The 25,345-nt window shown below is 47.5% G+C and overlaps 1 protein-coding gene across 9 annotated transcripts in view; it reads right to left on the reverse strand.

The window, feature by feature from the left end:
• LOC147010453 (uncharacterized) overlaps positions 1-25,345 on the reverse strand; it is a 102,653-nt gene that overhangs the window by 46,894 nt on the left and 30,414 nt on the right. For 5 of the 9 annotated variants that reach the window (XR_015052491.1, XR_015052492.1, XM_085860131.1 and 2 more), the window contains exons 4-8: positions 16,637-16,872; positions 14,475-14,638; positions 14,054-14,086; positions 5,425-5,586; positions 786-1,115 (exon numbers count right to left, since the gene is read on the reverse strand). Coding sequence is in view for 7 of the 9 variants with exons in the window: in XM_085860131.1 (XP_085716257.1) it covers positions 786-1,115; positions 5,425-5,586; positions 14,054-14,081 (520 nt within the window). In the remaining 2 variants the exon portion in view is untranslated. The remainder of the gene's footprint in view (positions 1-785; positions 1,116-5,424; positions 5,587-14,053; positions 14,087-14,474; positions 14,639-16,636; positions 16,873-25,345) is intronic. The other 4 variants (XM_085860126.1, XM_085860128.1, XM_085860127.1 and 1 more) reach the window with 4 other exon arrangements.

The following is a 25,345-nucleotide window of genomic DNA, read 5'->3' on the forward strand; positions in this document are numbered from 1 at the left end:
TCCTAGTGGAGTGCGTTTGTAGTTGGGATGCATTAGGTGATAAAGTTGATTTTCAGTTTCATCGATGGAAAACTATGGGCCCGTGGGGGCAGAAAGACCTGATAACAATTGTATTTGTGCTGGGAAAACTATGTCGGAGCGGGTCCTGAAATGATGAAAAGCGTTCCATTAGTTTTTGTCCACTGAAAGGACCCCAAACCCCTTTTAGACCACTCAAAGAGTATTAAGGGTCTAAAGTGTTGAAAGGGTCTTGAAAGGACTAAAATGGTCATTCATAAAATGACTAAAAAGGTCTAAAGGGGTCCAAAAGGTCTAAATGATCTATAGATATCAGGGGTCTAAAGGGTCTACATGTGTAAGAAGTCTATGGGGACTAAATGGTCTTTGGGATCGAAGGGGTCGAAAGGGTGTACATTCCAATAGTAGTTGGAGTCTAAACGGTCTAAGGGATCTTTAAGATCAATAGGGTCTAAAGTGTTGAATGGGTCGAAAAGGTGCAAATGGGTCTAAAGAGTCTAAACAATCTAAATGTCAAAATTATCTGAAGGTGTAAAACTAATGGAACGTCTATATGGTCAACAAGGGGTTTAAGGGATCATAAGGGGTCTAAAGGTCTGTGGGGTCTAAAGGTCCAAAAGCTACATTCCAAAAGTAGTTGAGGTCAAATGGGTCTAAAGGATGTAAATTATAAAGGGTGTACAAGGTCTCACAAAGGTTCTTACAAGTTCTGAAAAGAAGGTTCTAAAAAAGGTTTACAAGTTCTAATAGACCAAATTAAAACTCACATTGCAAAATAACGGTATCCCTCCGAGTTTCTCCATTGTATGTAACAATACATGTTAACATGGTCACTTCAGTCACATTGTGGAGAATCAACGTCGCGTCTCCAGTTCTCAGGTTTTGTTCATTCATCATCACTCCATCCTTGTACCAAGAACTTGTTTCAATCTTCCCATTTCTATAGGTGAGGATTGTGGGACCATTTATCCATTCCACCTCCAGCTTGCTCAGATCAATTGGTTCAGAGTTATTATCCAAGGTGAAGGTGCAGGGAAGAGATACATCCTCACCATCCACAAATCCCACTTCCCATGGAACCACAACCTTCAACCCACCTGGAACAGGAAGAGAGAGGGAGGGAGAGACGGAGACGGAGACGGAGACGGAGACGGAGAGGGAGAGGGAGAGGGAGAGAGAAAGAGTTGGAGGGATGATTAGTTTAATTATTACCACTGACACTGAAGGTGGACGGAGGTTGTGTTTTCATCCCTGACATGTCATGGTCCATCACGATTGCCTATCTAACTCACAACTCTCAAGTGACCATGAGACCGGAAACCAATTATATTCTTCCTGATGAATATACACATAACATGACAAAGTTAAAAGTAAATAATGACGGATGTTTTCTTTCACAATGTCACGATATTCCCTGAAGTCCTCCAACAAAGACCTTTATAATCACATGGGTTTTATGATCCCTGGTCGTGTCGATTAAGATAAAATAGTCAGAAATAATATGAAGAACCTGCGTAACCTCCGTGGTAAAATCCCTGCTTGAGAGAATCCCACATAGTTGCTTGGGCAGTGTAGAGACAGCAGACCGCTGCCTCGATCACTGAGGTCTATCTTCGGAAGGCCCGTGACACCTATCGGTGTAAAGTCCTTTAACTGTCACTTTGGTCGTTTTACACGAGAGGAAAACTTATAGGGAGGGTATGGCGATGGTGAATATGACAGCTCCGAAGATGTCTGGCTTCGCTTAGCGGTGAGCAGCAACATGGCAGCTGTGTGGTTTCCAGGTTGAAATTATGGGTGGAGGAAGGTAAGCTGTCCAACTAATGGGTGGAATGGAATGTTACACAAACACAGACAGAAAGACGGATGAACAAGCATATTATTATTTAGATTAATCGTATTCGCCTGGAATGAAATTAAAACGTTTTCTGAACCAAATGTACAATTTTGTTCCATCTCTCTCAGGTAGCCATGATCGGTGATTTATTCTGTTACCCATCCATTATTATTCTTATTATACAGTCTTTATGGAACTGAACAGCTTATGAAGAGAACAATGCACAGTCCTTTGAATGGAATGTTCAGCCGGCTGTCCCATCTGCACTCTTATCAATGGTTCTGCATGTGTTTCACCTTCACTGCTCTTCCTTCCCCAGATCCCCCATCAGATTAGTGTTTGTATTACAAACAACATTTCAAGCTAACAGGATTTATAAATACGTGCAATAAATATTGCTCGAGTTGTCTGGTTGTGCCAGTTGCCTGGCCCGAGTCCGGCGAGTCGTCTCAATATGACCGAAGAGGTCAACCGGTTCAAAGACCCCCAGCTGCATTACATGCCCATTCGGCACGATGCCATACTGATTGGAGCGTCTGAGCCGGCGGGGATAAGGATTGTCACTTGGAATGGTTCACCAAGCTTCGGAAAGATACTCGGAAAAGTACCCAAGAGAAAGGGCCGTGCCTCTGCACAACAAAAGCCTTAGAGAACTTTCTCAGCTTGCTGAACGGGCACCTGCTCGTATTGAAAACTCCTGACAAGGTGGGTTGGTGGTCATGTGTTACACAACCCCTCCCCCATGCCACCTCACATTGTCCCCCTCGTCCTGTCACCTACCATCTTCACTTTCATCCCGCCCCCCTCCTATTTCCCCACTTATCCCACCATCCCATCTTCCCCTCCAACCCATAACCTCCCAGCCTCCTCCCTCACACCCCTCACCCTCTGAGACTCCCACCTGTCCTCCACCCTCCCAATGCCTTCTCCCCTGTCCCTCACTGTTTGGACTTCAAACATATGACACTTCCACTCCAACCTAACATATCTCTCAATCCAGGCTGCTGCTGACATCCTGGAGAGTCATCTGTTTCAAAGAATCCTTCCTTCCACAGGATATCCCTAAATCCTTCATGTCTCTCCCTGGTTATTGTGAGAGTGTCTCTCCAGTTTTAAAAGTCTGAGCCATGCCCTGGTGGTGGAGTTGCTCTTTCCATCAGCAACTCAATTTATCACTGTCCGTGTACCGATTTCACATCTTCCAACCACCAGAAGTACCGTTGGCTGTGACTTCCCTCTGCTCCCAACTCTTGGCTGTGTATTGTACCATCCTACAAACAGTGATGACTCCATCTACATCTATCTACATCGACATCTCTCTCTCTCTCGCTCTCTCTCCTCTCACTAGCAATGACCCTTCAACAAAAGACTCTTGTGACTCCATAGGACCAACTCAATCTGAGAGCCTTCTCATCCAGACTTCTCCCAATGGCAAATCTTCTCTTCTGGATTTGGTGATGACTAACTTCCCATCAAATGTATCCAACTCTTCCTCTGCTCAAATTTGTTGATCTGATCTTATCTTGTGAGAGTCAACATCTCTCTGGCTATTGTCAGAAAGCTGCCTCATTGCCAGCGAATTTAACATTTCACTCAAGCAGATTGGCAGGGATTGCAAACAGCCAGCTTTCTTGAGGACTGGTCTCCCATATCTACTGCCCCTGATGTGAGTTCAGCCTGGGAATTCTTCCACAGAAACCTCCTCTCATGCACAGATCCATCCCATTCCATCTTAAGTTATCCTCCCACTCTTTCCTGCCCATGGTACACTGACTGAATCCTGTGGTAAGGCAGTTGTTCTGAAACAACCTGCCTTGTCTTGCTGGAAAACAAATCCAACTGAAGATAATCTCAGCGCATTCCAAACAGCCCGCAACAAGTGTGTGTCCACACACACATCTGTCCGGAGCCAGAAAACAACATCCGCCCAACCACAAGATTGAACTTTCAAACTTGTCTTCCTCCTCCAAAACCTGGTGTCACCTTGTTAAGTCCCTCTTTGAAGTATGTTCCCCTTCCATCCCTTCCCTCTCTTCAAATGGCACCACAGCCAACTTCGTTCCTGAGAAGGCCAAATGCCTCAATTCTGCATTTGCTTCCAAATCTTGTATCGCCAACACCTATCTACCTCCCTCCATCTCTATTTCTGTCTCTATCTTTGTCACACTCAATTGCTCCTGGACTCTGTCATTTGCACCTGAGAAGGTGGAGAGGTTTCTGTGATCCCTCGTCTCTGCTACTGGACCAGAGAGCATCAGCTCATGTGTCCAAAAATAAACTGCTCCACTGCTCTTGCACATCCTCATTCTGCTTTTATTCATCCTATCATTTTTCCTCGGTCATCTTCTTTCGGCTGGGAAATCAGCCAACATCACTGTATTACATAAAAAGAGCAAAAACCGATATCATCCACAGACCAAGATGTTCACTTCCAATCATCAGCAGGGTCATGGAATCCAACATGGCAGTTTATATGAAATCCTTCCTTTTCTCCAACATCTCACATCAACAATTTGGATTCAGATCAGGTTGTTTGTGCAGGTCTCCCTCTGTTTTGTCATTCATCCCTGCTGTGGGTGTTTCCTCCATCTCTCTCCTGTTCCTTTTGTTATGTTGTATCCTAATCTGTTCAATGTCCTAGCTCTTCCACGAGTCTTGACTGCATACCAAAATGGGTTTAACATTCATGAATCATGAGCCATAAAGATTACATTTTGTTTTGGAAAGAAAAAAGATTGGGATCAAATCAAACATTTCGGCTTCACCATCCCAGGTGTGGAGGATACTAATTATATTAAGAGTGATAATGATTAAACAACCTCAGGCATATTGTGGGGAGCCGGTGTTAACACCTTATGCATGGCAACGCTTGCCCCCCCCCCTCATTGCGTGCCAGTCTGGTTGGCGAGTGGCCACACAAAGGCCATCGATGTTCAGTTAAACGCCGCGATGAGAACAGTGTCTGGAATCCTCAATTCAACAAAGACTGAGTGGCTTCCTATCATCTGCAACATTGCTCCACCAGCCATCCGTAGGGATGTGCTGTCATCCCGAAACTTCAGCCACATTTCAGCTCCCGAAATTCCAGCCCAGCGCCTTCTCACTGAACATCTGCACTGTTGCCTCAAGTCCCAGAAACCACCATGGAACCATGCTGAGCTTCTCACTGGAGCCCATTAAAGCAAAGCCAACTTGTGGAGAGCCAGCTGGGAGGCTGCTGCAGCTCCTAATGAACATATCGTACATGATCCAACCAATCCTCCACCCAGTTTCACACTCCCACATAGGCAATGGACAGCCCTCGACAGGCTCCCCACTGGACAGGGCCTCTGCGGTAGGACACTCCACCCACGGAGGATGAGGCCAGATGCACTTTGTGATTGCGGAAGAGTTCAGACGATGGAGCACATCATGTCGCACTGTCCCTTGTGAAAGTTACCGGGAGGACTTTTGCCCTGCACTAACTTACCCCTGAGGCAGCCAGATGGCTGCAGAACCTGGACATTAAACTTTAGTGCAATCCATATTGGCCATATGCAAGAAGACGAAGAAACAACCACAGGACTCACCGGCGGAGGTTAAAAGCAAATGAAAGAAGTGGATTGTGTAAAAATCTCGATTAAATAATCTCTTCATCAATTTGAACATCATCATCATCATGTTCAGTTCATGGTTTCTCAATCCCTCATAAAACCTCATGAGATCTGGTGATGTTCTCAAATCGAAAATATCTGAAAAATATTCAACAACACAAGTTAGTAAATCACAAATACACAAAAGAACACAAGATGAGAGATCACAAACATGAATGAGTAAGTGCAAGTTGATCCCAAACATTTGAAGAGATAGAAGACCATGTTGAGAAATGTTATCAAATCTGGCTCTCAGAAGCATTAAAATAAATATATCAATTTGCTGATGGAGGATAGCGTATGCACACATATCGGAGGAAATTTAAAGAAATAATCATAATAATATTGTACTATTAATAAACGAAGACAATATTAAATAATGGACATTTTGAGAACAGAAGAGCCTCCATATACGCTCGGGTTACGTTTCAGGAAAGCAGCATGTATAAGGAATTTGTGTATATTAAATTGAAGGGCTTATGGCAAAAAGTGGGTTATGGGACAAGCCTCTGTCACAGTCATTAATAAACATCCTGTATTTATTTGCTTGACTTTTTTTTTCAGATAGCTTCTTATGGTTGGCTGCATCATTTTTCTTTGGAGGTCTTTCTGTATCTCTTTCTGCACTCCAGGATGTTCTCCAGCTCCATTTTAAACAGTAAGTTCCTCTCCATGAATGGGCCCAACTCAACCGCCAGGTCGGAGAGGTTCCTTGCAGCAAAGCAGGAGCTTGCCCATGCCAGAAACTGTTAGCTGCGGTCACTCTACCTCCTTGTCCTTGTCCTGTTCCTCTTCTGCTTCCTCTGTCCTGATTATATGAACTCGTCCAGGTCCTCCTCGGTTAACTCCTCTGTGTGGGAATCCAACAGCTCCACAACCTCACTTGACTCTAGGTCGTCGAACGCCTCACCACCCACATTCTGTGCCAGCTGCACAATGTGCTTCAACTCTGTGTCCATGGGTAGCCCCCAAATTTGTTGACCACCTCCTTCCACAGCTTTTTTCAGCAGGCATTAAGAATTGATTGCTTCAGCTCGTCCAAAGATTCCTTGATGAAAGTGATGGCATCGGCGATAGTGAACTTCTTCCAGCACTGTGTTACCATAGAGTTCCATGGCATCCAGGATGTTGCGGAATGTTCTCTGGGTGTAGTAACTACTGAAGATGGAGATAACACCCTGGTCAAGAGGCTGGAGCAGGGAGGTGGTGTTGGGTGGCAGAAACACTACCTCGATGTTATGGTAATCCAACTTTTGTGCATCTGGGTGCCTGGGTGCATTAAGAAGAATCATCAACACTTTGAAGTCCAGGTTCTTTGACGCTAGGTACCTCTCCACCTCATGGACGAAACAATTGTTGAACCAGTCCAAGAACAAGTGAGCAGTAACCTCCAAAACAAGCCTTGGGGTTGGACCTCCAAAGACCAGGCAGGTGGTCTTTGTTCTGCCTGTTAACCCTTTGAACCCTGAGCTCCTTGGACTTTTGGCTCCCCCACCCTGGGCTCCCTGGAGAAAAATCCAGCTGCTCAGGTAAATGGTGGTTTGAAGAGCTGCCAGTAAACTGGTCGCTTGGGTATATGGAGGTTTGAATGGCAGCTGGTAAAACTGGCGCCAGGGCTCAAAAGGTTAAGTGCTTGTGGGTTCTTGGAGCAGTACAGGAGCATAGGGTTCACCACACAGTCTCCAGAAGCTTTGGAACAGAGGAGAAGCATAAGCCTGCTGCCTGCCCTTGGCTTCCTTGAACTCAGGAGCAGCATGCTCTTCCTTCGAGATAAAGGTCTGGCTCAGCATCCTTTTGAAGAACAAGAACAAGGATCTGTAAAATCTTCTTCTCTGTAATGACTGAACAGATTGAGACGAAACATTACAGGTATGATCGCCTATCCATGAGGAACAAAAAGTTCTCCACCTATGATATCATGGGTCACATGGTTTGGCGTATTTTGGCCCTGATTTTCTTGAAAAATATACATTTTAAAATCCTCTCCAGAATGGCTTGACAAATCGAGGGTAAACTTCCCTTACATGTTCCCCAAGCCTTGGGGATATGAGAGTGTTCTTGAATTATTAATATGTCACATTGTCTGGCAGCCATATTGGTTTGATGGAAATTCTTGAAAAAAAAATGTTTCTCTTGAACCGCTTCATCAATTGATGTGAAACTTCAGAATTATGATCTCGAAGTGATGGAGAATGTATGTTTTAAATTTCAACCTGATCGGATGCATGGTCTGGCAGCCCAAATCATTTAATATTTTATATCTGGGTAGTTTGTCACCCCTACATTGCTTTTTTTTATTTAGCATAATTTTTTATTTTTATTATTCACTTGTTTTGAAGAGGCATTGCGAGTGTGTACGTGACGTGTCAGATATATAACCTACATCAAATTTGTTTATGAGTAGGAAACCAACATGTCTGATACATGACTCATGTAATATTGTTATGGATTTGGAAGCCTCTTGCACACAGACAGACAGCAGTCCCAAAGTTTAGTTATTTTGTGAAGTATATGTGTATAGTTAGAATCCAACCCCTGTGTCTAACGGGAATTACATGTGTGCGCTGCGAAGTTTCTTTCTAGTTAGATTTTTGCAATACCCAACGCCAACAAATCAAACCTTCACTTCTTCGCACCATCGACGCCATTGCCCACGTGCATTCGACCACAGATGTGGGCAGAGGTTTCCTCACCTCAGAACACCGACTCCACCCAGGAAAGGAGGGGGTTCACCCCTGTCCAATCACGGATGGCCAGCACATCACCCCACGAAACCCTGTCCAATCAGTGCAAAGATTACCTCAGAGGACCGATGACCCCACCCCGTGCGGGGGAAGGATAAGAATCGCTGGGCTCCCCTGAGTGTTCGCTGGAGTTGGGTTGGAATTGTCAGAGGGAAAAAGGGGTCGCCATTGCTCTTGATATGCGTCAGTAGTCGTCGTCGTCTGGGCTCTTTGCTCTTTGCCCATTTGGTCTTTTGGTCTGCAGTCGTCGTCGTCTATGGTCTTGATCTGCGGTCTTTCCTGGGGTTCCTTGTGGTGGTGGTGGTCGTGGCAGTCAGGACCGTGGTGCTCGATTGTCATTCGTGGCAGCCAGGATCGTGGGTTCGAGTCCCACCGTGGTGAGTTGGAGTCGGTGTAACCACACGAGGTGGCCAGATAGCCGGCCAAACTCTGACCTCCAGCCTGTCTATCCCCTTGGCTGTGAGGGTTGAAATAAAGACCCGGTGGGGTCCATTTTCTTTTGGTGTGTGTGTCTGTGGTGGCGCCGTCCTATAAGTAGAAATTGTTAAGTGCTTTTGCTCACTGTACATTGCCTGCATATTCGTGATTAAGTGTGCTCTGCGTCTTCCTTCCCGATTACTGTAAATAAACCCCTGGTAAATGTACCAACTCGTTGCCTGTCGTTTCTTTCATTGGCCCAGTATGGTACGGGCTTGAGAACTAGGAAGGCCGTTTGTGCCGTAAATTATTCATTTGGTCCGGCGCGGCTTTGGTAACTTCCGCTCCGTTACGCCGGATCTGAGTCGGTAATAGCGACTCAATTCGGACAAAGTCGGCCGAGGGTGTGTCTTCCCCGGTAGTTAGACAGCGTGGGTACCTAGGTAAATTGGAATTAGACAAGTGGACCCTACCTCACGCCATCGAAATATTGGCGACCACGGTCCTTTAAGTGACCCGTCGACTCCGGAGATATCCGGGATGACGACCTTTTGATTCCGGGTGTTTGGTGCGAGATGGCCCTACTGCTCTGTCTAGCAGTCGTTCCTCGCCACCGACCACTGACCCACAACAATATATTATTTTTTCGGGGGGGGGAAGGGGTGTTCGGGAGGTAAAAAAGAACAAAAAACTGACATGTCAGGTACATGATTATTTTCGGCACTAAAAGCCGGCGGTTATTTTGAATATAAATTAATAATCTATCCTAATAAGTGTCAGAGTGTGTGTGTGTGTGTGTGTGTGTGTGTGTGTGTGTGTGTGTGTGTGTGTGTTTGTGTGTGTGTTTGTGTGTGTTGTACATATAGCAAAACATATTCTCTTTGCTAACTCCCCTACCACCACTCCTCTCTCACTCTCTCTTTGTCCCATCCTTGCTCTACACACTCCCAATATCCCGACAATACCCACTCATCCTGACAGTGGTTATGTCTGGATGGGGTCTTTATCTCCATACATGTCTGGACGTGAGTTATGTCCAAGTGGTGTTTGTCTCCAGATGTGTCCAGATGGGAGTTTGTCTCCGGACATGTCTGGGTGGTGTTCATGTCCGGATGGGAGTTTGTCTCTGCATGTGTCCGAGTGGTATTTGTCTCCGGATAGCTTGGCCCCAGACGTGTCTGGGTGGTGTTTGCTTCAGACTGTGTTTATCACCAGACATGTCCGAGCGGTATTTGTCACTGGGCAGTATTTATAGTATGACCGGTAGAAAATGGATTTCAGACATTATTTTGTTTCCAGCTTCACTGTTATTCTATGCAGAATCATTTTGATCAGACGGTATGAGTCGTAATTAACGCTCCAACACTTGTCTGCCTTTCCTTGCTCTCACCTCACGCCGCCTTCCCTTCTCCCACCACTCCTCACTCTCCCTCCCTCCTCGTTTCTCCTTCCTCCTCTCTCTTTCTCCCTCCACCTCCTCACTCTCCCCCCTTTCTGTCTCCCCATCTTTTTCTCCCCCGCCCCCCACCTCTCCCAGGATTCCCGTCAGTAAAGCGAGGGGTGGTATTTGCTAGTAACAAATAAAAAGGACCTCCTCCCTTTAAAAAAAAAATCCATACAACCAACTGGTATTTTATTTATTTATTTGGCCTTAATAACCAGTTTTTTACATGAACAAATTTCCAAGATTAGTTCATCAAATTCTAAACACACATTTTCTCTGCTACAACATAATGTACGAAGTCTCAATAATTTTTTTTTTAATCAATTCCAATCATTCCTTAATAACTTAAATGTAGATTTTTCAATCATTGGCTTCTGTGACCTTGGCTCACTGACGCACCCTCTTCACTCTTTTCCATCGAGGGATTCAAGTTAATATCCAATAACAGGCTTGATATTTCCGGGGGTGGAGTAGGTATATTTCAGATAAATTGCTCTTTGAAATAAGAGACGACGTAAATGATATGTCTCATGTCATAGAAAGTATGTTTATTGAAATAAAAATATTATTGTAGGGGGGATATACAAGCCCCCTGATGCCAATTGTGCAGAATTCATCCATTCTATTTAGTCTTTGTTAGCATCACCTTCCTTTAAGAATAAGCATTGTTTTATCATGAGTGATCTCAACTTAAACTTGCTTCAGTACCATCAAAATTCCCACTGTCAGGATATTTTATATATCCTGCTCTCAAAATCATTCATCCCAGTAATTAGAAGGCCTAGACGAATTTCAGACATTGCAGCAACTTTTATTGACAACATATTTACGAATGTACATTCTTATCGCGTCCTTGGTATCGCTGTTTCTGATCTATCTGACCATTTCCCAATCTTTACTTTTACCTCCCACCTCTTTGATCCAACTACATTTAAAGAAAATCTCGCACTTCCTGATTGGCTCGAGGTGAATAACAATGAAGATGCAAATTCAGCATTTAATAAATTAATTGATATGTTCACTGCACTGGACAATACTATTATACTGCTGCCTACACCACTACGGGAAGCTCTCGGGTCCCTCTCGAACGACCGGTCCTGAGGTCGCCAGGCACAGATTCCTGCCTAATTAAATTTTTAAGTCATTGTCAAGTTTTTGCTCAATCTCAATTTTGTTTTCGCCAAAAAAATTCAACAACATGCGCATAGCTGTTATTTATTGATAAAGTTTCCCGAGCTATTGACAACACGTCACACACAGTTGGTATTTTCCTGGACTTCTCAAAAGCCTTCAACACAATTAATCATGAAATATTATTTTTAAACTATACCACCATAGAATCAGGGGAAAGGCCTTGGAGTGGTTCAGGAACTATCTTTCTGATCGAAAACAATATGTATATATTAATGGTTTTGAGTCGACCCTTCAGTCAATTTCCTGCGGGGTCCCTCAAGGTTCCCCCCTCTTAGGTCCACAATTGCTTATCTTATCTATCAATGATTTTCAAAACTCATCAGTTTTGTCATTCATCCTTTTTTCAGACGACTCTAATTTATTTTTCTCTCACCATAGTCCTTCAACTCTTGGAAATTGTGAATACTGAACTGCGATTTGTTTTTGATTGAATCCAGACCAACAAATTGTACCTTAATATTAGCAAAATAAATTTCATGTTATTTAGCAATTCTGTATCATCTTTACCCGATGAAGTATTCATGTATAGTCGGAGTGTAATCCAAGTTGACTCAACAAAATTTATTGGTGTTTACATTGACAGTAAGCTATCTTGGACAGTAGAAATTTATTTCTTATGTAAATTATTTTCATTCTGCTTTTGAATCACCCATATCTACAGATTTTATTCCTCGAAATACAATTGTTATAAACAAACTAAAAGTTTCTGGACCCATACATGTTTTGCATATACTCTATTCCACCCAAATCTTGCCGTATTTGCATTATGGGATACTTGCTTGGGGAAACAGCTCGAAAGGCCATATAGACAAAATTAGTATCGTTCAGAAACGGGCTGTTCAGATAATAAATAATGTTGCATTTCAATCACACACAAGTAAGCTGTTGTATGATTGCAATATCCTTAAAATACCTGACTCGTTTTCCTGTTCTTGGAATCTTCATATACCAACTATCTAAAGGTAATTTACTGAACGCTTTATCTCCTCTGTTCCAATGTAATAGTGCTATACATTGTTACACTACGAGACAACATGATTGTTTACATCTGCTGCATTTGTACGGTCTTCGCAAACATAACATTTATTTTCACTGGACCTAAACTCTGGAACACCTTAAATATTGAATTAACTGAAACCCCCTCAATCAATGGTTTTAAGCAAAAGCTCAGGTGTTACCTTTCAAATATTTATGTGTTCTAAACACTAAAGTGTTCTCTTTGTCGACCACATGGTTTTTCATACATTGTCCTTTGTTCATGTTTTCAATGACCTGACGCACATTTTCTGAATGTGTACTTTGTGTTTACTTCCAACTTATTGTTATTTTCTGACTAATCCATCCATTAGGACCATACTGTCACTGTCAGAGCATCGGTGCTGCCAAAGCAGTCTCCTGGGCTACTGGGCACAATCCTGGACAGGTCACCACTCTGAAACAGGATACTCAAATGGCTCAATCATCCCAGCAAGCTGGTAAACATTTTGCCGACCTCAGAAGGATGACAGGCTGAGTCAACCCTTCCTGGTATCAATTCAACAGCAAAGCAGAATTTGAACTCAGGACACGAGGATCCAAAGCTCACCACCCTAACCATTAAGCCAACACCAGGCATGTTGTGAATAATAGTCTCTTTGTAGAAGCCTATCCCTTACAAACTCAGCTACTTATTTCGGTGCCTCATATTTTACACTAATTAATTATCCATGTCTTATTTATCTCATTTGATGCTTTTATTTCACTGTGCATTGCATTTGATTCAGTTGATTTATTTGCATGACGAGCAGGGTTAGCCGGCATCCGGTGGAGGAGGTATTGAGAAGTGGGAGAAGCAGAAGAGCCGGCAGGACTGAGAATGGGGCAAGTGGATCGGGGGCAGGAGAACCGATGAGGTGAGGTGGTGGTGGTGGTGGGGGGACTGTGTAGGGGGAAGGGGGTAGGAGAGCCAGAACACTAGTGGCTAAAGGGATCTTAAGGGAACACCAGTGGGTAAAGGGGTCAAAAGGGTCTTTGAAGTCTTAAGGGTTTTTGGGGTCTTGTGGGCCTTCGAGGTCTTCAGGCTATAAGGGGTCTTCAAAAGCCTTAAGGGTCTTTGGATTCTTCAAGAGTCTAAGGGATCTTAACCGTCTTTGGGGTCCAACGGGTCTTTGGGTTATTCGGGGTTTTAAAGTGTCTTAATTGTGTTCAGGGAATTCAATGGTCTTAAGGATCTTTCGGTGTTCAGGGTCTTCAGGGGTCTTATCTCCCAAGCAAATAGTAAGTCTTCTCTAAAGCATGTAGAAAGCCTTCTCTCAAGCATGTATTCTAATCTCTCAAGCACGTAAAAAAGGTCTTATGGTTCTTTTGGGTCTTTAAAGGTTCACTCTCTATCGAGTGCAGCCTGTGGCTGCTGGTTGCATCATTGGTTGGGACGTGGCTATGCCGCTGTACACTGGTACTCATTTTGCCGACCTCGGAAGGATGACAGGCTGAGTCAACCTCCAGGTGTATTTTTAATTCAGCAGCCAACAAGGCTTGAACTCAGGACCCTAGGATCCCAAGCCACCATTCTAACCACTAAGCCAACACCAGGCTCTTTAAAGGCTGAGGCTCTACGATAAACTTACTTCATTCAGACAGAACCAGGCTTATCTACAACTCGCTTAATGGACCCATTAGCCTTCGAGATCATAATGTAGTTATATCTTTATGATTGAGATGGAGGGAGATATTTTTGATTGGGATGGAGGGCATGGATATTTGTCCGAGTAGGATTTCTGGTTCTTACCTGAATTATTAATCACAGAGGTAACCATATATGCTGAATGAGAAAAGAAGAAAGGAGGCATTCATTATTGATTTGACATCTGGAGTCATCCCGCCTCCCAAGGTTAGATCAACAATACATGAACAACTAGAAGAGCACTCGATAGAGCGCACACCTCTGCCTCGTAATGCCTGATCCACGAGAACATATCGGGCCCATTACATGTTTGAAATATCATGCTATACAGTACAACATCGTTTTTGGCCTCATATCTCAATGGTAGAATCACTTTAAAATGAAATAATTTTCCTTATATTACCAGATCCGGATTCATATCTTCACCCAAATCTAATCAATTTGGCCTTGCCACACACCCAATCTGTCCGTCTGAATCAGTCCACTACTTTTTGAGATATCGTGCTACATATTAGCTTATCCCGACCTCTCAATGGTGAAGAATCACTTCAAAAATTATGAGCTCCGGATCCGATTTGGATCTGCACCAAAATCGAATCAATTCATCATGGTCACACATGCAACCTGTCCATTAAGTTTCATCTGAATCCATCCACAACTTCTGCACACATATTCTGCAAAGGAAATATCCTGCACACAAACAGACAGACAAACAAGAAAAAGATGTGCAAAACACGATACTTGCAAAACACCCCCCCCCCTCTCCAAAGGTTGCCATCGATACATCAAATTGTCCTTTTCATTAAAATTAAAATTGACAATTTTAATCAAAGCTCAGGTCAATTGGATGAAAATTGAATATTTTTCAGATTGAAAGACATGATTTTAGAAGTTTGACCTTGAGTTGACCTTTGACCTTATGACATCAAAAATAGTTGGCCTCCCAATTCAGTGATGCAATATGCAAATCTTGTTCAAATTTCAAGTCAATCGGATGAAAAATTCAGAAATTTGACATCATGATGACCTTTGACCTTTGACCTTTGACCTCAAAATCAATACACTTCTGAATTGACACTACCTCGACAACTTGGTAAAGTTTCATGACGATTAGTTTGGAATTGTGACCTGTAGGTGATAAACAGACAGACAGAATAACAAAATCGACGGACCAATATACTTGAAACATCTTCGACATTCAGAGAAGGGTGAGAACGTCACCTCCTTCACCTTCAGCGGTGGAGGTAACAATATATTACTCTATTAAATATGGCAATTCTCTTTATGTAGGTGTATACGTGTTTGTGTGTTTACATCCGAAAAATCATCGAAGAAAAAAAACCAGGGATGGCCAGATCTCCACCAAATATTGCAAACATTCCCATCTAATCCCACTCTTCAAAACAGCTCTCCCCCAGCATCTCCTATCTTCCCCCATCCAAAACCATGATCTTTTCTACCCCCACTAATCCACCCCAAACCCACCTCCTTCAAATTCCCTGCATTCCTTCCTGAAAGTCCTTGAAGTGTAAGGACCTGAAAGTCCCTGTAGTGTCCATCTTGTTTACCCTGTGTACCCCACCCCATCCCTCTCGCTTCCACACATCTATTGTCTGTTTTCCCTAATGTTTTGTGCTTCCCTCTCCCACCTCTCTTTGTTATACGTTATTGAATGTTGGCTCTTACACAAGCCTCGACATTGGATACGAAAAACAAACAAACTCACATTACGAATTGTTTACACATTGATCTAATCCATCTGGTTTTACTGCTCATGAAGTTCATCATCAGGTTACTCAGATCTTATGTTTCATGCAAAGTTGACCTTTGTGGAAGAGAGGGAACAGAACAATCAGGTAACAGCGGCAATGTAGAGGGACAACAGAGGGACAAGAAGTGCATTTGCGGATCAATGCACGGGGCACACAGGGTCCCTGATGTCAACGTGGACCCCGGGGCAGAGGCGGCATGACAGCCATGCAACACATGCAATTGCATGTGGCCCCCCGATAACATGGACCTCCCCGATAACATGGGGACTCACATGACCGATCATGGTTCACAATATTTTGAGACCCCAACCCCCTCAAGGTGGGGTCTCTCACTTTGCCACCAAAATATCACCTTGTGAGTGGTGATAAACACAGGGCAAAGGGAATGCTCTATCTCAAGGAAAGAAAGCACTGTGTGTGATGTAATTCATCGATTTTAAAAAGACCTTTTCTCCTGATGTTTAGCTGGACGTGACTATCACAAAATTAGGGGGTGAGGTTACGTGAGGTTAACCTTTTCATAATTCCTCATGTTAATACAATCATATCGATATTGTTTAACAAATGCACAACACAATTTATGTTACATCACAAAACACCCCCCCCCCCCATTCGTAAACCGACTAACCCATGTGCACAACGGAACATTGGGGTCTTTTAAAATCAGAAGTGTCAAAAACACTTCTTTGTCCTTTGGGATAAAAACAAACACCGCGGAGTTCTGAACACGAGTGAAGAGAAACAAGGACCTCCGGACCCCCCACGGTCCCCTGATAACCGAGCGAGGGAAAGAGTAGAGAGACGAGACCGAGGGTCCTTCCTTTGGTATCAAATTAAACTCTTCATCTTATTTTCACCTCATCAACATCATGTGTTCATTTAGAAATTTCATTTATATTAAACAGAAAACACGTACCGAGCACCCCTTGGGTCACCGAGCACCTCTTGGGTCACCGAACACCCCTTGGGTCACCGATCACCCCTTGGGTCACCGAGCACCCCTTGGGTCACCGAGCACCCCTTGGGTCACCGATCACCCCCTGGGTCACCGATCACCCCTTGGGTCACCGATCACCCCTTGGGTCACCGAGCACCCCTTGGGTCACCAAGTACCAGGTCGGGATCATCGACGGAAGGTTGTTGCCGATGTTCCTGTGGGTGACGTGTAATGAGCAAGCAACTGCTGCGCAAACCTGGGGATCAGGTTTCAATCAACATGGGTGGGGCTGACAGTGACAGGTGTGCAAAAGACAATGAAAGGTGTTCGATTTTTGTGGTGAAGCACATCATGGTCCATGGGGAAACCTGTTTGAACATGAGAGGGGGGAAGAGGAGGGAAGGGGAAAGAGGAGGGGAGGGAGGGGGAAGAGGAGGGGAGGGGAGGGGAAGAGGAGGGGAGGGGAGGGGAAGAGGAGGTGAGGGGGAAGGGGAAGGGAAGAGAAGGGGAAGGGAAGGGAAGGGAAGGGGAGGAGGAAGGGGAGGGGGAAGAGGAGGGGAGGGGAGGGAGGGGGAGGGGGAAGGGGAGGGAGGGGGAAGGGGAGGGGAGGGGAGGGGGAAGGGGAGGGAGGGGAGGGGGAAGAGGAGGGGAGGGGAGGGAGGGGGAAGAGGAGGGGAGGGGAGGGAGGGAGGGGAGGGGGAAGAGGAGGGAGGGAGGGGAGGGGGAAGAGGAGGGAGGGAGGGGAGGGGGAAGAGGAGGGGAGGGGAGGGGAGGGGGAAGAGGAGGGGAGGGAGGGGAGGGGAAGAGGAGGGGAGGGGAGGGGAGGGGGAAGAGGAGGGAGGGGAGGGAGGGGAGGGGAAGAGGAGGTGAGGGGGAAGGGGAAGGGAAGAGAAGGGGAAGGGAAGGGAAGGGAAGGGAAGGGGAGGAGGAAGGGGGGAGGGAGGGCGAAGACGAGGGGAGGGCGAAGACGAGGGGTGGGGATGGGGATGGGAGGGGTCGGGGAGGGGGAAGACGAGGGGAGGGGGAAGACGAGGGGAGGGAGGGGGAAGGAGAAGGGAGGGGAAGAGGAAGGGAGGGGGAAGAGGAGGGGAGGGAAGGGGAAGGGAGGGGAAGAGGAGGGAGGGGAGGGAGAAGAGGAGGGGAGGGGTAGAAGAGGAGGAAGAGGAGGGGAGAGAGGGGAGAGAGGGGAGAGAGGGAGGGGAGGGGAGGGGGAAGGATGAAGGGGAGGGGAAGGATGAAGGGGAGGGGGAAGGAAGAGGAGGGGAGGGGGAAGGAAGAGGAGGGGAGGGGAGGGGGAACTAAACCGGTCGGTATCGATGTCCGTTGGTATACAAGTAAACCGGTCAGTGTCGATGTCCTTTGGTATACAAGTAAACCGGTTGGTGTCGATGTCCCTTGGTAGACAACTAAACCGGTCGGTGTCGATGTGCGTTGGTATACAAGTAAACCGGTCGGTGTCAATGTCCGTTGGTATACAAGTAAACTGGTCGGTGTCGATGTCCGTTGGTATACAAGTAAGCCGGTCAGTGTCGAGGTTCGTTGGTATACAAGTAAACTGGTCGGTGTCGAAGTCCGTTGGTATACAAGTAAACCGGTCGGTGTCGATGTCTGTTGGTAGACAAGTAGACCCGTCGGTGTCGATGTTCGTTGGTATACAAATAAACTGGTCGGTGTCAATGTCCGTTGGTAGACAAGTAAACCGGTCAGTGTCGATGTCTGTTGGTAGACAAGTAGACCCGTCGGTGTCGATTTCGTTGGTATACAAATAAACTGGTCGGTGTCAATGTCCGTTGGTAGACAAGTAAACCGGTTGGTGTCGATGTCAGTTGGTATAGAAGTAAACCGGTCAGTGTTGATGTCCGTTGGTATACAAGTAAACCGGTCGGTGTCGACGTCCCTTGGTAGACAAGTAAACTGGTCAGTGTCGATGTTCGTTGGTGGACAAGTAAATCGGTCAGTGTCGATGTCAGAGGACACACACAAGGTAAACGAGCGAGGAGGCGAATACAATGTGAGTGGAAAGGTTGAGTTTGTGTTTGACGCAAGTTGAGTGTTCCAACCTGGAACTTGTATATGTGGAACAACTTGTATGTTTGTATGGAGAAAATGATTGGTAGTCATCGTAAATGTGAAGACTTTGGACGAGGTGAATTGCGCACACCAAATCCGGAGGAAGGACGATGATGACCGATTCTGCACGTGTTTTTGATTCATCGTGATGGGCGAATGTCATTGAGAGTGTTTTTACCGAGGTGTGTGTGTGTGTGTGTGTGTGTGTGTGTGTGTGTGTGTGTGTGTGTGTGTGTGTGTGTGTGTGTGTGTGTGTGTGTGTGTGTGTGTGTGTACTCGATAAATAAGAACAGAGTTCAATTTGTTCGACCACTTTATTAGCGTGGAACGACAATAATCAAACAAGTATTGAACAGGTTGAAACACCCACAACATCCCTGGCTCCGGCTCAGGCTGCGCATGCGCACTGGCCCAGGGGACCGTCGATGTGTGGAATTACCGTAAAGTACAATGTTCTCTATCTCCCTCCGAGTCTTTATTATGTTAATAGATAAAGGCTGAGAAAATATTAAGTTTAATGAATGAACAAAAGTTTATATCGCCCATCGTGTGACTATTCCGTGGAGTAGTCCTTGTGCCAGGCAGGCACGCTGGTCGCTCTGGTGGATCGGCGTTGACCTATTGCTGGTGCTGGTGGTGTCACATCGGGCCCCAGTGGGGATGGGGCTCTCGGGGTTTCAGGGGCCGATGGTGGCGTCTGAAGGATCGCGCGCCTCGGTGTTCCTGGTCCTGGTGCTGCTGGCGTGTCTAAAACGGGTGTCGTCTTGCGCCGGGGTGTGCATACTGACGTCAGTGCCGGCGTGGGCCCCGTTGGCGTCGCAGATGTCACGGGTTCGCTGTCGAGGTCAGGCAGTTGCGGTGTTACAACGGGTGCAGGTACAGTGATTCGGGTTGCTAGATCATCATAGATAGACCGGGGTGGCAGCTGGTCATTGCGAACTGGGCTAAACTTGCGCAGGAATTTCCTGTTCCGAAGTGTGACTCTGCCCGAGCCATCGATCTTGATCACGTATTGGTCGTGTTGGCGTACCTCCACGATACTGCCTGTCTTGTCCCATTTTTTTGGGTGGAATCCTGTCTGGTTCTGTACGCGGACTTGGTCCCCTACAGCAAGTGGCGGAAGGCGTTTGGTGTGTTCTGCCCAGGTGTCGGCTGTGCGGATATGACGTTTGCGGAGGGCCTCCTCCCTCGCTTTCAGGGTCTCATGCCAAGTGTCGTGCGGTCTGTACTTCCCGGGGATAATTGGGATGAAATCGCGTATCGGGCGGCCGAAGACACACATTGCCGGGAGATCTTCGTGTCAGGGTCAGGCGTGTTACGATATTGTAGTATCGCTCTCTGCACAGCGTCAGTGTCAAGTTCTCCCTGCGGGCTGGTGTTGTCCGTGATAAGTCGTTTCATTGTCTTAACTCCAATCTCCGCGCGACAGTTGCTGTGAGGGAAGGCCACCGATGACAAGCGGTGGTGTGCGGCCCATCTGTGCAGGAATGACCTGGTCTCGGTGGAGGTGAACTCCGGTCCCCCATCCGACGCGAGCTCTTCTGGTGTCCCGTACGTCACGAAGGCGCGACGTAAGTGGTTTATGAGTCCGGCGGCGCCACCCGTCGACTTTGAGATGATCGGCCAGTTCGAGTATCTGTCCACCGTCACAAGGTAGTGTGCACCCCTGTGTACAAAGAAGTCCGAGCACACTGCCTGAAAGGGGTAAACGACCGGAATAGGTGGAGTTGGTGGCGCTCCAGGCTGTGATGGTGCCATCCGGTGGCAGTGTTCGCAGTTTTTCCGAGTGGCGCTGATGTCGGCCGACATGCCTGGCCAGAATACAGAGGATTCTGCGCGGGCGGTCATCATTGATACGCCCTGGTGGGCAGCGTGTGGGCGCTCAGCACATCGCCGCGGAGTGAGGGTGGTATGACTACTCGGTCCTTGTATAGGATCACTCCATCTGTCGATGTAATGTTCTCGCGGTACTGGTGATCGTCGCGAATTGTCTCTGGCATCTCGATTTTTGAGTCGGGGATGCCGTTCATTGTCATTCCCTCCAATATGTGCATATCGCCATCGCTGCTGGTGGCTTCCCTGACGCGATCCCATGTTACTGATCGCAATGATTCGAGGCCCGCGGCACACCATGCCAGGTTGTCCTCGACGTCGTCGTCATACTCCGGCTCAGTTTGGCGTAGGAGGGACAGGACGTCGGTGTGCGTGCTTGGTTGGAGGTGGGTCGCTATGGTGGCATTGTCATCTAGAAGGTTCATGAGTGGAGGTCGCGTGGTGCCAACTGGCCTGCGCGACATGGCATCTGCCGCCTTGTTCTTCATTCCCGGGATATGTATGATGCGGAAGCGATAACGCAGGGTCTTCTCCTTGAGGTTCCTGAGGCGGGGTTGGGTATGTCATCAAGTGCTCTGTCCGAAAGGAGTTTCAGCAGTGGTTTGTGGTCTACCGCAACGATCAGGTTCTCGCAGCCCAGTACGGAAGTAGCGCGCTTTGTCCAAGGCGTCCGCGACTGCGAGCCTCGCCCTCTATGGGCGCGTATCTGATTCTGCCGCGTGTGTAAATCTGCTGCCGACCAGGGTTATTTTCCATCCATCAGTGCAGCAGAATGGTCTAACTGGCACGCATCGGCAGTGCTTTTGAAGCAACCAGAATCCGATTCCCTCCTTCGACCAGTCCGTGGCGTGCATGTTGGCTTAGTTTTGTCAAATATGCGGACACCGTGTTCGATTTCTTGTACGATCACGTCTTTCGACTCGCGGAATATGTCCTCTAACTCCATGGACCACTGGAAGCGTTCTCCACTTTTCAGGAGCTTCCGGAATGGCTGCATTCGTTCGGCCATACTAAAGGCGTATGCCACCTAGTTGACAAGCCCGAACCACGATCTGACGTCGGTGATGTTACGCGGTTGTGGGAAATCGTGGATTGCTTCCAGGTAGCGGCTGCACGGTCGCACGTCGGTCATGGTGATGGTGAAGCCCGCAAAGTCCACCGTGGGTGCGCTGAAGACAAACTTCTCCGGGTTGAGGATGATTCCATTCCGCCGCATATATCCAGCCATTGGACCGCCTGGAAGTAGCTCCCTCAATCGTGTCTGACCATAGGAGCGTGTCATCTACGCACTTGGTCTTGTTACCAATGTCCGCGACGATCTCATCGTATCGTCGTGAGTAACCGTCCCCCCGATGCCATATACCCTTGTGGGGCAGATAGGTACCGGTAGCGCCCCATGGAGTGATGAAGGTCGTCTTGTGGCGGTCAGCTCCTCGTGTAGGCGGACGCTATGGTAACCGTTCCATGCGTCGAATACTGTCTTGCGCTTCCGTTAGGTACGCGTCTCGCCTGGTGGAACGGGGATTGGGTGTGGTGGGTCTCGCGGAACGCATGCTTGTTCAAGGCCTGAAAGTCGACGGTGCGTCGCGGCTTGCCATTCTTTTTCGCGCAAATTACCATGCGGTGACACCATGTCACCGGCGTGCCGACGGGTACTTCCTCCAACACGCCGAGCCGAACGTCCTGGTCGAGGCCTGCTTTTACCTCATCTTGCCAATGTATGGCCACGGAGATGGGAGTGTGATGGGCAACCGGTGTCGCGTTCTCACTGAGCATAAGACATAGTGGCGGGCCGGTCATTCTCGGTAGTGGCTGGTGTGGGCATGTGTTGAATGTGCTCTGAGCATACATCCTGAGTAAATGTGACTGTAGTGCCTCTCTGTTGGCCTCGGTCGCTGGCATGGGGAGTGCGGTCGGCTTGGTCGGCGGCTCCACGCGTCGCGGGCAGTCGCACAATTCCGAGGTCGTCAGATTCACCTCTCCGAGTGTCGGGAATCTGTCCGAGATCATTCCCAGGTCCATGCAGGCCGCGCGGGAGAGGAATATGCGGTCTGAAGAGTCCGTCACATACGCGATTTGGCGCGTCTCCAATCTCCGAGCGTCGTCACTGTTACCGGCGAATCTGACTACCACGGCTCCGAGGATACGAATTCCTCTGTTGTTTGCGGCCTTCATGGTCATGGATACAGGTATGAGGTCCTCGGTACTCAGGCCCATTTGTTGGACGACTTTAATGCCGATCAGGCAGCTCTGGCACCCCGTGTCTGCCATAGCGGGTAGGGTTACCGCGGGTGTGTTTCAGGAGGTTAAAACCCAGCGCTTTGTAATCCTCGCGCTTGTTGGTGAGTGAGGTTGACGTATGGCTGCGGGTCGGATATGCGTTTCATCCACTTATCGCACATATCATCGTACAGGTGGTGAGCGAGGGGAAGCGTGCGCATTTCGTCCTCTGTGCTGGCCATGGTGACCGTGCATGGCTCGACGAAGGCTGCCGTCTGCTCGTCGTACATCCCGTCGGTCTCCTTAGATGGGGTCTTGCCGATCGCCGCCCAGGCACGCCTTGTCGAGGTGATTCTGGCGGTCACACTTCCGGCACACCGTATCCGGGGCACTCGCGCGTCTGGCGCGCCATTGAGGCGCGTTTGCCGTGGCCCACCTCGCCGCAGTAGATGCATGCTCCTTCGGGCTTGGCCTTCCGTTTTCCGGCCTGGCTCCTACTTTGGCGCTGACGTCCTGTCGCTTTCCCCGCCGATACGAACTACTGATCGCATCCGTGCTCTGAGTGTCAAGCAGGCGCGATGCCGAGCGTTTCCAGACTCTTTGGCCTCGATATACTCTATCATGTCCTTTAATGGCATGTCCTGGTTCTTCTCACCGAGTAGGTCAAGTTGTATTGCTTGGTCCGCGATGCCACGGGCAACCACGTTGCGCAATATCTCTTCGGTGAAGTCGTTGACCTGATCGCACCCCGCCTTGGTGCACTTCATTTCATACTTGCACGTGTCCGCCTGCCCCTTGATGCGGGCGTGGAACGACCGGACGGGCTCCTCGTGTCCCTGCCGCATGTTAGACAGGGCCACTCGAGCTACCATCGTGTTCTCCGTCCGGACGGCGAGCGCCTTCATGGCGGCGAGGACGTCTTCTTCATCGCTGCCCACGAGGCCCGACCCGCCGCGCGAGTGAGGTCCTTTCTCAGCTCCTCCTCACAGCACTCCAGTAGCTGCGCGACTATGTCGGGTCCGACAAGCTTAGTACCTGTTTTGTATTCGCCCCAGCGGGTTATGAAGTACGACCAGGCCTCGCCCGTTCCGGCCAGTGCTATGGAGGGACGCTTGAGTTTCTCCATCTTGGCATTCGAGCTCGCCGCCCTGGGGGCGGCGACGTGCACAGTGGCGTGTATACTCAACATGGCGGCCACCACCGCCGCCTCTGCGTGTGTAGCCATATAGTCACAACCCTCGATCGGGCACTCTGCTTCCACCGGCGCCATAGGAACAGCTATTCTGGAGTAAACGTTCTATTTTCGGTGATGCACACGTGTGTACAGTGTCCTGGGGGCGAAGATTGGGTACAGGACCCGAGAAATCCAAACTCACTGTCGACGTTCTCGTGGTCTGTTTTCACCCAGTCGTGTCCTCCTCAGCACCAACGATCTTTACTCGACTGCATCAAGTTGTTTGATTATAAATAAGAACAGAGTTCAATTTGTTCGACCACTTTATTAGCGTGGAACGACAATAATCAAACAAGTATTGAACAGGTTGAAACACCCACAACATCCCTGGCTCCGGGTCAGGCTGCGCATGCGCACTGGCACAGGGGACCGTCGATATGTAGAAGTACCGTAAAGTACAATGTTCTCTACTCGATAGAGAATTAACCACTTCGGCGGACAGTTTGGAGATTATGTGTGAGAATTCCCTACAGTACTCGTGCTGTGGTTATGCTGTGGGAGTCAAATGGACCAAGGCTCTGGTTTTCTCATTGTTCGAAAAACTCTGTATGCTGTTTTGGCTTTGAACACTGTACGTTGCATACGTGATAAATGGATGGTTTCTTCGGAGCATCATTTTCATTTTTAAATTCAAATTCAGTTCTGTTTCCACCTTGCATGTTTCATAAGGCTGATCGACGTTACGGGTTCGTTTTAAAGTCAGTTTCAATTCTGGTTTCATTTTTGTGGTCATTAAGCATGTTTAATACTTGATTTTCGTAAATCTGGAGGAAAAAAAACTGAGATTTATGGGGTTTTTGCGAGTCACGTCACGCACCGTAGGATTTAACAGATGCGACGAAAGCACGGAATTGTCCCGTCGAAGGACAGCTTATTGTGTGGGTTTACGAGATGAATTAGCACATTTTACAAGGTTTGGGGACGCCCTTTATAGGGTTGGATAAAAATTCCGATTAAAAACGAACGTATTAACATGTAAAAATATTTGTATTCGTATTGAAACACAATGCCCGTGTGAGTGCGTGATGACGTCATCACGCGGCCGAATCGAATTACATTCAGGATACGAGATTGATTATAAGAAATATATGTTGAAAATGTTGAAACCAAGGATTGCTCGATTTTTATTGTTCGGAAATGAGTGCACGCATTCTCGGACATAGAGAACAACAATCCTTTAGCACAAGGCGGTTGTGGTGAATTGTCGTGAATTGAGGGACATGACGCGGGATCACATGTTGTGCGTCTCGCGTATAAGGGGAGGTCTCTGCGGCACGAGTGATTGTCCCCGGGGCATTGCTATTGACATCGGCTGTTCACTTGATGCTCGT

The sequence above is a fragment of the Eptatretus burgeri genome, chromosome 16 (assembly GCF_056783735.1).
Source record: "Eptatretus burgeri isolate ZD-2024b chromosome 16, Ebu_testis_v1, whole genome shotgun sequence".
NCBI lineage: Eukaryota > Metazoa > Chordata > Myxini > Myxiniformes > Myxinidae > Eptatretus > Eptatretus burgeri.